Source organism: Saccopteryx leptura, chromosome 3 (genome assembly GCF_036850995.1).
Source record: "Saccopteryx leptura isolate mSacLep1 chromosome 3, mSacLep1_pri_phased_curated, whole genome shotgun sequence".
NCBI classification, from domain to species: Eukaryota; Metazoa; Chordata; class Mammalia; order Chiroptera; family Emballonuridae; genus Saccopteryx; species Saccopteryx leptura.
Genome location: NC_089505.1, coordinates 95016791 through 95029070, shown reverse-complemented (window position 1 = coordinate 95029070; position 12280 = coordinate 95016791). Strand labels below are relative to the sequence as shown.

General features: G+C 54.6%; 2 protein-coding genes across 2 annotated transcripts in view; both read right to left on the bottom strand.

The window, feature by feature from the left end:
- PADI3 (peptidyl arginine deiminase 3) overlaps positions 1-2041 on the bottom strand; it is a 28839-nt gene extending 26798 nt beyond the window's left edge. Inside the window, exon 1 of the mRNA XM_066375202.1 lies at positions 1915-2041. Coding sequence (XP_066231299.1) covers positions 1915-2006 — 92 coding nt within the window. The 5' untranslated portion in view covers positions 2007-2041. The remainder of the gene's footprint in view (positions 1-1914) is intronic.
- A 2504-nt stretch (positions 2042-4545) lies between these two features.
- Positions 4546-12280, bottom strand: part of PADI1 (peptidyl arginine deiminase 1) — a 33519-nt gene continuing 25784 nt past the window's right edge. The window contains exons 12-16 of the mRNA XM_066375204.1: positions 11753-11897; positions 10853-10946; positions 9679-9758; positions 8830-8955; positions 4546-6460 (exon numbers count right to left, since the gene is read on the bottom strand). Of these exons, the coding sequence (XP_066231301.1) occupies positions 6227-6460; positions 8830-8955; positions 9679-9758; positions 10853-10946; positions 11753-11897 (679 nt within the window). The 3' untranslated portion in view covers positions 4546-6226. The remainder of the gene's footprint in view (positions 6461-8829; positions 8956-9678; positions 9759-10852; positions 10947-11752; positions 11898-12280) is intronic.

Genomic DNA, 12280 nt, shown 5'->3' with positions numbered 1-12280 from the left:
AATCATAGCATCTCCAAGCCAGAAGAGACCCTAGTGCTAACCCAGTACGGCTCTGCTTGTGAGGCTGGAGTCCCTTACTCAGCGGCCCTGTGAAGAGGTGACCCTGCTTCTGCTAGAACTGCACGATGGGCTTCTCAGAGGGCAGGAACCATGCCTGCCTGTTCACCTTTATGTCCCTTGCCTGGCACACACTAGATGAAAAGAAATACCAAGGTGGTCCGGTCACCAAGACCCAAGGATCCCTAGTTTGCAGGTGCAGGAGGTCCCAGTCCACCACCCTGTGGCTATCCCCCCTACAGCCTCCCTGCAAACCCCAACATGGCCCACCCACTCCATTTCCCCAAGACACTGCTGCCTTTGCCTCTCATGACCCTAATATGTCCTCCGTCCTCTCAGGAAGCTCTTCAGGGGAGGAGCCAGCCCCGGGTTTCCTGGGGCAGGTCAAACTGAAGACACATCTGCCCTCTGGGCAGGAGGCAGCTGGGGCAGATGAGCCACCCCATGAGCACACAGTGCTGGAGAAGGCACTGGCCCCACAGGTGCCACCAAATGCCCTTTCCACTCCTCACTGCCCACCCGACCTCAACCAGGCTTTAGTTCCCGGTACCTAGGTGGGCCGGATTTGGTTCAGATTGGGCTCCTCCCATGACCAGCTCCTCACCGCCTCTCATGTAATACTCTGGGCCAACTTTTGACCAAGTTCATTCCAATTTTTAAGTTTTAGTCTAGGACATTGGTTCTCAACTGGAGTGAGCCCCTCACCCTGGGCACTTTTGGTGATGTCTGCGGACATTTTTGGCTGTCACAGTGGAAGGTGTGCTCCTGGCATCTAGTGGGTAGAAGCTAGGGCCACTGCTCAGCTTCTCTCAGGGCACAGGAGGCCCCACTGACTCCCACCCCCCACGTAATCACCATGTCCACAGTGTGGAGGTTGAGAAACCTGGTCTGTAAGATGGGAACAGTGACACGGCTCTACCTTCTCCCCTCCCGGTCCCTTGATATTACCTGTGTCCCCAACTCAGCCTCAGAAATTGGGGCCTCTGAAGACTCTCCCAAAGGCTAAGTAGCCAGGTTCCTGGTGGGTCCCCGAGCCCAGGTCCCAAAACCCTGCCCAAACTCCCCTTTTCTTCCGAGGAGAGGGAAAAGGTGGAGTCTCATCTCCAGCCACTGGCCTTAGGGACATGGGCATACACTAGGGGCATAATGCATGGGCACTGAATGGCTGGGGGAGACCAGATCCCTCCTCCTCAAGTGGCAGACCGCTAAATTCTTAAGACTCCTGACTATGAATGGGTTTAAGCCCTGGCTTGGCCTCTTAGGAACTAACTGTGTGACCTGAGCAAATGGGTTGCCCTCTCTGTGCCTCAGTTTCCTCATCTGTCAAAAAAGATGAAGCTAATAATAATAAACTTAGCTCATAAGGTTGTGAAAGTTAAATTAAAGAGGCTTGTTAAGCTCCTGGGAACAGTGCCTGGCACTAAGTGTTGTCTAAGCACAAGTAATTTAAAAAAACATTGACATTCTCTTTTCAGGCTCATAGAAAGGGGGTGGGGTGCAGGGAGGGGCAGTATTATTTCTTCCTATTCTTGTGCACTCAGCCAGACTCTCAGCCCAGCCTGCAGGGTCATCTGGACAGAGAAAAATGCTCAAGCCCCATCGCACCTGCACCCTCAGCCACTACAGGCCTCTCAACCCCCCTTCAGTCCCTTACACTTCAAGTCCCCTGTCTAGAGTTTTCAAGAAACCCAACTGCAAAAGACAAGGACCCAAGCTTCTGTGTCTGGCCAAGGCCAAGGCTCAGGAGAAAGCAGTCAAGCCTGGCCAAAGCCTTGGGGAAGCCCTACACAGCTCATAGGGGAGTGCCCAGGGGAGTCAGCAGCAAGGGTCTGCAAACCCCAGGCCTTTGGTTCTTACCCATAAATGTCCACGAGGGTCTCCACGCCAGCCACGCACACAGCGCTGGTGGGATGCTCCAGGGACACACGCACAATCCTCTGCACAGACATGCTGGCTTTGGACTGGACTGGGGCCACAAAACCCAACACTGCCTACATATGGGCTGTTTGACCGGCTGCTTGTGGTTTATAAGGCAGTGTGGCTCGGCCACACCAGCCTGGAGTGCTAGCTCATTGGCTACCATCCTGGAAGCCAAGAACCTTCCCAGAGCCAGTAGTTCTGGATTGGCTGAAAGAAATCTTATATTTGCATATGAACCCCAGTACTGAGAGAGTTAATTTCTGGCTTTAAAGAGGAGTAAGTTGCCCCAGGTACCTGGCGGGGCACCAGCACCTTGGGGGGTACAGAGATGTACGGTATTGATCTGGGTCCGTCCCTTGCTTTTCACATCCATCCTCTTCATCCACTTTTTCTGAGTTTTCAGAGATAATATGCTTTAGTGGGAGCTTCTCTACCCTGCTGGGGTGGTGGTGGTGGTAGTGGTGGTGGTGGGGGGGGGGGAATGCAGATTCCTGGTCCCAGCCTCCAGTCTGATGCAGCGAGTTAGGGGTGCAGCCTAGTGTCTGGACTTTTTACAAGCACCTCAAAAGAATTTGGATGCACTCTGAGAAACACCAGCCTTTTCCTTAAGAGCATGAATTTTCACAGCAGGAATGGATGTCAGCCCTGCCTCAACTGCATCCTGGCTGGGTGACCTGGGGCAAGTCGCTTAACTGCTCTGTGCTTCACATTTCACATCTGATAAACGGTTGTTGTGAGGCTTACATGAGACAATGTGGGTAGAGCTCTAGTTCAGAGCTCGGCATCATTTTATTATGGGTGTTGTTGTTATTATTAGTAGATGCCAAAGCCTCTGGAAAGGGTGCATGATGAGGGTAAAAACATTCTCTATGAGCATGTGCTCACCAGCTTGAGCATGGGGTCGTTGGCTTGAGCATGAGATCACAGACATGACCCCATGGTTGCTAGCTTGAGCTCCAAGGTCGCTGGCTTGAAGCCCAAGGTTGCTGGCTTAAGCCCAAGGTTACTCGTTGAGTGAGAGGTCACTGGCTTGGCTGGAGGCCCCCATCAATGCACATATGAGAAAGCAATCAATGAAGAACTAGTGTGCTACAACAAAAATTCATGCTTCTCATCTCTATCCCTTCCTGTCTGTCTGTCCCTCTCTGTCTCTCACTCTCTCTTGCTAAAAAAAAAAAAAAAAAAAAAAAAAAAAAAAAAAAAAAAAAAAAAAAAATTCTCCAATCAGGGGGAGCTTAGAATGTCAAAGGAGGAAGGCTCGCTTTTCAGGTGGGGAAACTGAGGCCAGAGGGGACATGTAGGCACCCAGAACAGCAGGAGCAAGTGCTCTGGGGAGAGGAGTCCCAGGTTCAGATCCAGACTCCACCATGAATGGCTATGTGGTGTTGGGGGTTACACCTGCTCTCTTAGGCCTTGGCTTCTCATCTATAGAGAATGTGGCTGACCACACACCCTGGCAGAGATAATGGCAGGGACACACCCTGCCCGCAGGGGCTTAGCAGGTTCTGAATAGAGGTTTCCTCTCTTCTACCCAGTTTGAGGCAAGGTGGGGACCAGGAGTCACTTTCCAGAGTTCCCAGCTAAAAAGCACTTGCCAAATTCAAGGATTTCAGCAGGATCCTAAGACTGGCACTCCTACATCCTTTGACGGCTTCACTTTTTTGGCTGTAAAATGGCTTGGCTGACTCAGCTCCGGATAAGAGTTAGAGCTCAGGAGGAGTCCTAGACAGTCTCCTCAGCCCACTCATGAGCACAGTTGGAAAGTAGACACATAAAGTTGGGGGCTACCCCGGGCACTGGCCCACTGCGCCGGGAAGAGGACCAGCCTCTCACTCGGAGCCCTGAATCTCCCTTTGGCAGCAGACCCATGCCTTTACTTCTTCTCAATTAATACCAGCTTTTAGAAACAGACCTGTTGTTCAGTCAGACTAAAGTGTCAATGACTGATAGAAAAACCATTTTGCCTCCTAGTCCACAATGAAAGCTAAAATACAGTGAATACGTGAGCGAGAGAGTGAGTGAGTGCACGTCAAAGGGTGCAGCAAGTATGTAGGATGCGAGGGGAGATATTTTCAGACCCCTGAAATCAGACAACCAAGTAACTTAGTGGCTTTGGAGGTAGAAATGAAAGGAAATCATAGTGACATGTGGCCCTGGGCACCAGTCCTGCTGGGGACTCTTCCACCTCTGCCAATAGGGCCCAGTTGACCTGCCCTCTGGGAGATGGAAGAGATAGCCTAGGACAGGAGAAGAAATGAAGAGGGAGGGAGGGAGGGAGGAAAGGGAGAGAGTGGAGAGAGGGGAGGGGAGAGAGGGGAAAGAGGGGAGGAGAGAGGCTTCCCTGATAGCCATCTCTCAGCAGGGCAGCAGCTCCAGGGCAATAGGCATGTGCTGGCCATGCTGATGAACCAGCCTGCCTGCCTGGCACTGCTTCTGTGGGCTCTCCCCCTTCGAGTAGGAGCTGCTCATGGCTAGCGGAAGTTGAGCCAAGGACCCAGCAGTTTGGTGGGTGGACCTTTCTTCCCTCCTCCTCACAGACCAGCAAACAGAAGCTAAGGAGACAACCACTTGAAGAAATGCATGCTGACATTTTTATTAATCAGAAAGGAGGTGACCAGTCACCCGGGACATTTTCAGAGGGGACATCCTCATCCCCCAACAGCCCCAGCAGCCATTCTGGCGCCCCCCCCCCAACTCAGCGCCACTCTGGAAGACTCGCTCCCCACCCTCCCGTCTCTCTGCAGCGCTCCCTCCCCGCTCCTCCGACCTTTCCCTGGGGAGACCCAACCCGGCCCCACACCTCAGCCCCTGAAGACCTCCCTTCTCTTCTGGGCTCAATCTGGGTTTCCTCATGATTATGATCAGAGAGTGAGCAGGTTAGACCAGGGGCTTGCAAATGGGGTTGCACAGAGAGCCTTCTAGAAAGGGAGGATTCGGGTACACTGCCCTTGCCACCTTAAACCAGGGCAGTTCCGTTTTATCAGTTTCATACGTTGGGTTTCCTTGGAAGCATCTGATTACTAAGTGTGCCAAGGCTAACAGAGTTTAACTCAATTGAGGTCTCCCTGGGGGCCACTGGAAACCCAGAAGGTGAAGGCCCAGGGGCTGAGGGTTCCTGAGATGGTCCCACAGGCACTGGGAGAAAGAACAAGTTTGCTCCCTGTTGCCCGTGCCCATCTGGAGCAAGGGCTACCTCTCGCCCGACACTGGCAAAGCCTGTTGGCCTGTGCATATCCTGGTGACCTCACCTGGGGCTAGACTATTAACCTCTGTGGCAGCTCCGTCTTCCCTTCTATGGGAGGGGACACAGGGCTGTCACGGAGGTTTACTCACAGGTGAAACCCAAGCTGCGCTCCAGGTCTCAGGGTTGCTGAGACTGGGCGGGCCTTCCCTCCCACTGCCTGCAGAAGGAAGGGGAATAATTAGAGACTATTAAAGGAAATTAAACCCCACCTTCAGAGATAACCTAATGGCCCCTGCCCTCTTCTAACATCTGGGCCTCCTCTCCCTGCTACATCTGGAACAGCCAGCTGCCTTTACATCTGGAGTCCAGAACCCAAGGCCCAGAAGCCCTAGGACACAGAAGCCAGGCCCCAGGTTTGGTCCTTGTGCCTCAGCCTTCTCTGCCTTCCTGGCATCCCTCCTCCTGCCAGGCCCCCCGCCTTTGGTGCCCTTCCAGGCCTTGCTCTGGCCTCACAGCATTTTTGAGCCAGAAGCAGCCAGCACTCATAATTAAAGGCTCTCCAAACAGATAACAAGCACCCTTCTGAGGACACAGTCAGGGGTTAAAGGGTTTCTGATGCCCTCCGAAGCTGGGTTTTCCTGCCCTTATTTGCCCCTGTGCACGTGGCTGAGGGAGCTGGGAGGTCACAGCCTGGGAGTCCCCTGCAGGAAAAGAAAGCCCGTGGAGGAAAGAAGGTGTCTCAGGTCCCCCTTCCTGGTCTTACAGGAAGCACAGGTGGCCAAGACCCAGGCCCTCACCCCAGAACCCAGGGGGTTGTGGATGGAGAGGAGGAGGGGGAAGAAGGAGGGTGGTCCTTCCTGCGCTGGGTAGGCCACGCCGGAGGTGAGGATGTGTGGTGCCCATCCCTGGGTCCCGGTGCCCACGGTGGCCAGCACATTGGCAGGCACTTGGGGGGATGTGCCCAAGACTCCCCCAAGAGGATGGAGGCCAGGCGAGCGGTGGTTCCTCTCTCCCTCTGGCGTGGTTCCCGACAGATAGGCAGAGAGGACGGTGGGTGGCGCAGGCTCAGGGCACCATGTGCCACCACTTGAAGGAGAAGGGCTGCCTGCGCACGTTGGTCCCGCAGTGGATCTCCCCAAGCAGCTTGTGGTAGGACAAGTAGTCATTGATGAAGACACAGTGGAGGCCCAGCGGCTCCAGCAGGGACCGCACCTTCTCCTCCAGGCAGCAGCGACCATTGATGATGGGCCCGAAGGGCTTGGGGATGCCCAGGTATTTGCCTAAGACCACCATGTTGACCTGCAGAAGAGAGAAGGCAAGAGGGAGGCCCAGCTGGCGGGGGACACTCTACACACAGGGGCCCCCTTCTGGCCTGTGGCTCTGGCAGACCCATTCCCACGGCCTGTCTCATCCCGGCCAGCATCCCTGGGCCCGCGGGGCTGGGGCTCACTCGGGATCAAAGGTCTATGGAAGCAGAGAAGAAACGGATCCATGGTTGGAAGAGAGGGTTAACAAAGGGCAGGCTGTCAGTCACATACATGGGAAACGGATACAAATGAAAGACGGCCCTTCCTCTAACACTTTCTTCCATATATCAGAACATTGTCGCAACAACTCGGTTAGAACAAGATTTTATCACCATCTGTCAGAAACTTGTAGGATAAATATGCACATCTGCAAGGTCTACGGTGTGAATGTCCTTGTAGGGGTGGCGCACTTGGTCGGTACACAGCTGGCTCAACTGTCCTCAGAAGCCTCGCAGATTGTTACCATTTACTGAGCATCCTCTACGTGCCGGATATGTCCTCGCTAAGCCCCCCAGCCTTCTCTGAGGCTGTGATTTGGGCAGGTTAAGTAACATGATCAAGGTTACACGTCAGAGACGGGGGAGACTAAAATTTGGTTTGGGTCTGACTCATGCCAAAACCCGTGCGTTTTATCCCCTGGCAGAAGGTCGGACTTTGGCAGCCTGGGGGCTGAGGAGTTGGGGCAAGAAGCTGGGAGCCCTTGGGGGCACCTGGGTTTATCTCTGGTGGCATCTCTGCTTCCCTATTTGGGGGCCTTAAAGCTGGGAAAGGGAAGTCTCCCCAGTGCAGGGTGTGGAGGTTTCTTAGAGGAAATCTCAGGCCCAGATTGACGGCCAGAGGAGCTGCCCTTGGAACATTCTGGATTTGCTGTCTGGAGGACAGTGCTGGGTCATCTCAGTGTTGGGTGGGCCACCCTGGACTCTGACCTCACATTCTCCAAGCCCTGGCTCCTCACTGTCAATTCAGCCCTGCAGCCATCGAGGCCGGGACCATCATTAAGCTGGAGGGTCTCAGGGGTCAGTCCCACGCCCTTGGCCTTGAGCTACCTAGTTGCTTACTAATGTGGCCAGATCGTGCTGTGGGAGGAGCGGGGCAACAGAAGGACCAAGGGTAGGGAGAAGAGCCCAGAGCTGGATTCAGGACCAGAGCCAGCCCAGGTGGGCTTCCTCATGGACGAGGACTCAGGAGATTGGAGGCTGGCCCAGTCACTCACTGGGGACCTCAGGCAAGCCAACCACTCTCCTCTGAGGCCTCAGTTCCCCCCTCTGACAAATGAAGGGGTTCACTGGGCATTCCCTAAGGCCCCCTCCAGTGAAGACAGACAGATCTGTTAGCAGGGCCTGGGCTGGAATGGGGAGGTTCCCATAGCGGGGGGGGGGGGGGGGGTTGTAGGGCAGTGGGCTTCCAGCAGGTGTGGGCAAGGCCACAGCCAAAGTAGGGCTGACCAAGGCCATGGGCCTCACCAGCAACCCTCAGCCAGAACCAGAGCTGCTCACCCCTGAGAATTTCTCTGTCCTGTATGGTAGCCACTAGCCACATGTGGCTGTTAAAATTAAAATTAAATAAAAGTAAAAATTCAGTTGCTCAGCCTCAGCAGCCACATCTCAAGTGTTCAGTAGCCATATACGGCTCAGTGTCTCCCATGTCATATTGTGCAAATACAAACCTTTGCTATCATCCCAGAAAATTCTAACAGCACTGCCTCAAACGGCAGTTCTCAACCAGAGCTGATTTTGCCTGCCAGGGCGTTTTTGTTTTGTCACAACAACGGGAGGGGGGTGCCACTGGCATTTAGTGGGTAGGAGACAGGGATCTTTACATCCTTTCTCAAAGGAATAATAGGCACTTTGGCCAGGACTGTGCTGATAGCATCACTCGGGCCCCTCCCAGGGGCCATGCCAGTGAGCTCACAATCTGCTCATCTGCTTGTCAGCTGCCCGAGTTAATGACAGCCAGGGAGGTGGCCACCGCCGGCCCCACCTGTCCCACTCAGAGCCCCACTGGGGAGCAGAGCAGTCAGCCGAGGCCCAGAAACAGAAGCCTGGGACATCTAGAATCCAACCACACATCCTTTTTGCATTTGGGGGAAAAGAACATCCTTAGTTGTGGGACTGCCTTGTGCGCTGTGGGATATTTATAGCATCCTGCCCTCCACCCACTGGATGCCCAGCCGCTCGTGCAGCAATCCCAATGCCCTGGGGGCAAAATGGCCTGGGGTTAGGACCCACTGATGAAGACATTTGCACAGAAAGCGCACACAAACGCTGGAGTGATGCGTGGGCTGCCCTGGCCTCGGTGTCATCTGTCCTTGGACGGGAAGAGCTTCTTCTTGGGGACTGGGAAGAGCCCCTGTGCTCTCACCATGTCGGGGAAGAAGGCCTCCGCGTGCTGGCCCCTCAGGTAGAAGAGCTGCGGGATGTCCACGATGTCCCGCTCTGTCAGGCCCAGCTCCCGCTTCAGCACCTCCCGGTTCCAATCGATGCATTTCTAGGGGAGTGAGGGAGGACCCAAGGCGTGCTGAGTGCCTACCTTGTACAGCCTCTGCACCCTGTAACTCCTTTACCGTTGTGCCATTGCAACCCCCAGATGGGGAAACTGAGGCTCAAGTGCACTGAGCCAGGAAGTGGTGGAGCTGGGGTTCGGACCCAGGTAATTTCTGGTTCCAAAAGTCCTTGCCACCACATGACATAGCCCCGGCCACAGAGTGGCTTGTGTTCCAGCCTGTCTCAGAAGTTTGCGAGAAAGTGGGGAGATGCAAGGGGCTTCCTCCATTTTACTGAGCAGGGAGCCAGCTGGCACCAGGCATGTGACAGGCAGTAGCCCTGCCCCTTCCTGAGACCCTAGTCCACCCAGTGTCCTTACCAGACCTCCTTCCCTCTCAACTGCTCAGCCCCCCTCCCTCTCCATCCCTCAGGGGCCTGTTTCTACACCACCTCTCCCTTATTGCTCCAAGCTTTTCCAGTAAGACTTCAGTTTTTCTTCCAAGGAAAACTACCCTTTCCCCAGAGCAGAGCCAGGTCGCCCTCATCAGACTGGCATGGCTGTGTATCCTCCATCAGACGGTGGGTCCCCAAGGGCCCTACCCCACCTACAGGTCTCAGCAGCCCCCAGGACAATCAGAGGCTCAGGGTTAAACCTAAACCCCCAGCCCAGCTGCTCTCCATGAAGGGTGGGGCACCCCCAAGAGCAGGCAGCAGGTCTGTCCCTCACCTGGACATAGAGACTGTCGCTCTGGAGGTTTTTGTCTGCCAGCAGTTCATTGATGCTTCTCTTTACCTGGTGCTCTAACCCTGCAAGAGAAAGAGATAGCACACGGGCTCAGGGAGTACTGCCTGAGGGCCACCTCAGGCCTGGGGCTTAATAATCCAGGCCAGGATTTCACTCCCACCTCAGCGCAGGGGTGGGGGGGGGGGGTCTGAAGAAAGGATGGTGAAACCAGAGACTGGAAACCCTCCCTAATAGGACAAGGCTCTGGCTGTAGGTAAATCCTGGGGATGGATCATGGATGCCATGGGAAGGAACTCCTAGATTCACGGTTGAATAATGTCAATACAGCTACCATTAAACACCCACTAAGCTCCAGGACCCCTCTGAATTTATTATTAACCTTTCAAATAATGCTAGGTAGGGTTAATTATCACCCCCAATTCAAAGAAGAGGAAACTGAAGCACCTAGAGGTTCAGAACACACCCACGATGTCACAGCCAGCAAGTGGCAAGACCAGGATTTGAACCCGTCTATCCAGGCCACAGGCTATTCCACATGCCTTCCAATGCTCCATTCCTCAGGTGAGAGTACTGAGGTCTGTGTTGAAGAAGAGGAAGGCACTCAAGGGGGCCAATCAGGCCCTTGGAGGGTCTGTCAGTTCCCAAAGGAGAGCCCACAGAGGGGCCCTGACTACCCACCTAGCTTCTGGCTCCTCTCCCCTGGAGGCCCTAGTCCTGCTGCCCCCTGTGGCATAGCCCTGGGAAACCCACTGCTCTTGGAGCCTCAATTTCCTCCTATGTGCAAAAGTATAAAAGGAGGGGTAGGGGAGACCCAAAGGGGTGAGAACAGGAAAGTGCCCGGCATGAACTGGCACGTGGGGGTGCTCATTGCTTCCTGTTCTTTCCCTCTCCTGGGGTGCGGCCAGGAACTACCCACTGCATGAAGGTCACCCCCTGCGTGTACCTGGGGGCAGATCACCAGCCTCTTGGCTTCCCTCCCCCGGTCCAAGAAAGGGACAGCCCTCCTCCTTGGCTCCCACATGGAGAGTTCTCAACTTGGGGTCCTGAGCTCAGAGATCTGCAGACAATGGGCCTGTGACCAGGGCACAGTCAGGAAAGGCATTAGCAGTGCCTGGGGCTGGCGACCCCGCAGGCTGTCCGGGTCCCTGGCACTCACCATCAAACTGGGCCGCCTCCCCATGTCCCTCCTCCTTCTTCTCTTGGAACAGTTTCAGGCAAGCGCTGGGGCTCGCCAGGAGCAGCCGGAAGCCCTGGCACGGAGGGAGGGAGGATGGCTCAGTACATGGGTTCTCCCTAGCTACAGAACACCCTAAACTCAGGAGGGGCCTGTGTTCAGAGGCCAGGCTATGCACAGGACTCTCCTGTCCACCTCAACTTCACCCACCAGCCACAAAGAACTATCGACAATCCTCCAGTCCCCCAAGCTGGTTCCTGCCTCCAGGCCTTTGTCCATGATATTCTTGCTGCCTGGAGGCCCCTCCCTACTTTGTCCACCTGGGAACTCAGCCCCCAGCCTAGGCTGCTTGCACCCTGAGGACTGTGCCCTCTCTGGCCATCTCCACAGGCGGTGAAGCTGAGTGTTTAATATATTGACCCAGAGTCCCGTGTCTGGGTTTGAATCTTACCCCACTAGTTAATTGTCCTTCTGAGCCTCAGTTTCCTCATCTGTGAAATGGGTCATTGATAATAGTACCCACCTCATGGGGATTAAATGAATAAGAAGATTTACACACAGTAGGTGCTCAAGAAATATTACCAATTATTATCAGTGTCATTTCACCAGAGTCTGGGCCAAGAGGTGTGGATCAGAGGAAACACCCAGTAAGTGTAAGAATGAATGTATGAGTAGTGAGCGAATGACTGCCCTCCTGGCCTGAGCTCTGACCTCCTCCAGGAAGCCCTCTAACACAAATACTTCTAGGCCCCAAGGGTTGCCCTGACTCTGAGTTCACTATGGATTCAAGTGTTGAGTTGGTTCCAAGTAGCTTTGCCCTGTTCCATCCCGTCAGGTCAGACAAGGGCAGAGGTGGCTCAGGCAGGAGGGGAGGGGACACACCTTTTGGTCGGAGGTGGGCACAAAACTCAGGAACTCATCCACATGGCCCACGGAGAGCCAGTCTGAGTAGAGCTCCACAGGCGCCTGCACCTGCTGGGCTTGCAGGAAGTCACGTACTACCTTGGTCATTCGCCGCCCACCTGACCTGTTGGGGGAGGGAGAGAGGGGCTGACACTTCATGGCGGCCTGTGAGTATGGGGATCAGGTTCAGGGCTTGATGTCTTCCATGTCTCAGAGAGTTTTGAGCACAACTGAGGATGTAGAAACTGCATTTTGACAAGCAGCTTAGCTGAGTCATATACAAGAGAACCCCCCCCCCCCATTCATTCTGTGGTTCTTGAAATGAAGTCCGAACATTTTCAAATCACCCTTTATTGGCAGAGGGAGGGACTAAGGTGGCCTAGAACAGGGAACAGGGCAGCAGGAGCCGGAGTCCCAGAGCTGTGGGAAGAGACATTACCCAAAGCTGCCTGTGTGTGCAGGGCTGCCTGCTGCCCCAGGCAAGGGCCATATTCCTATCTCACAGAT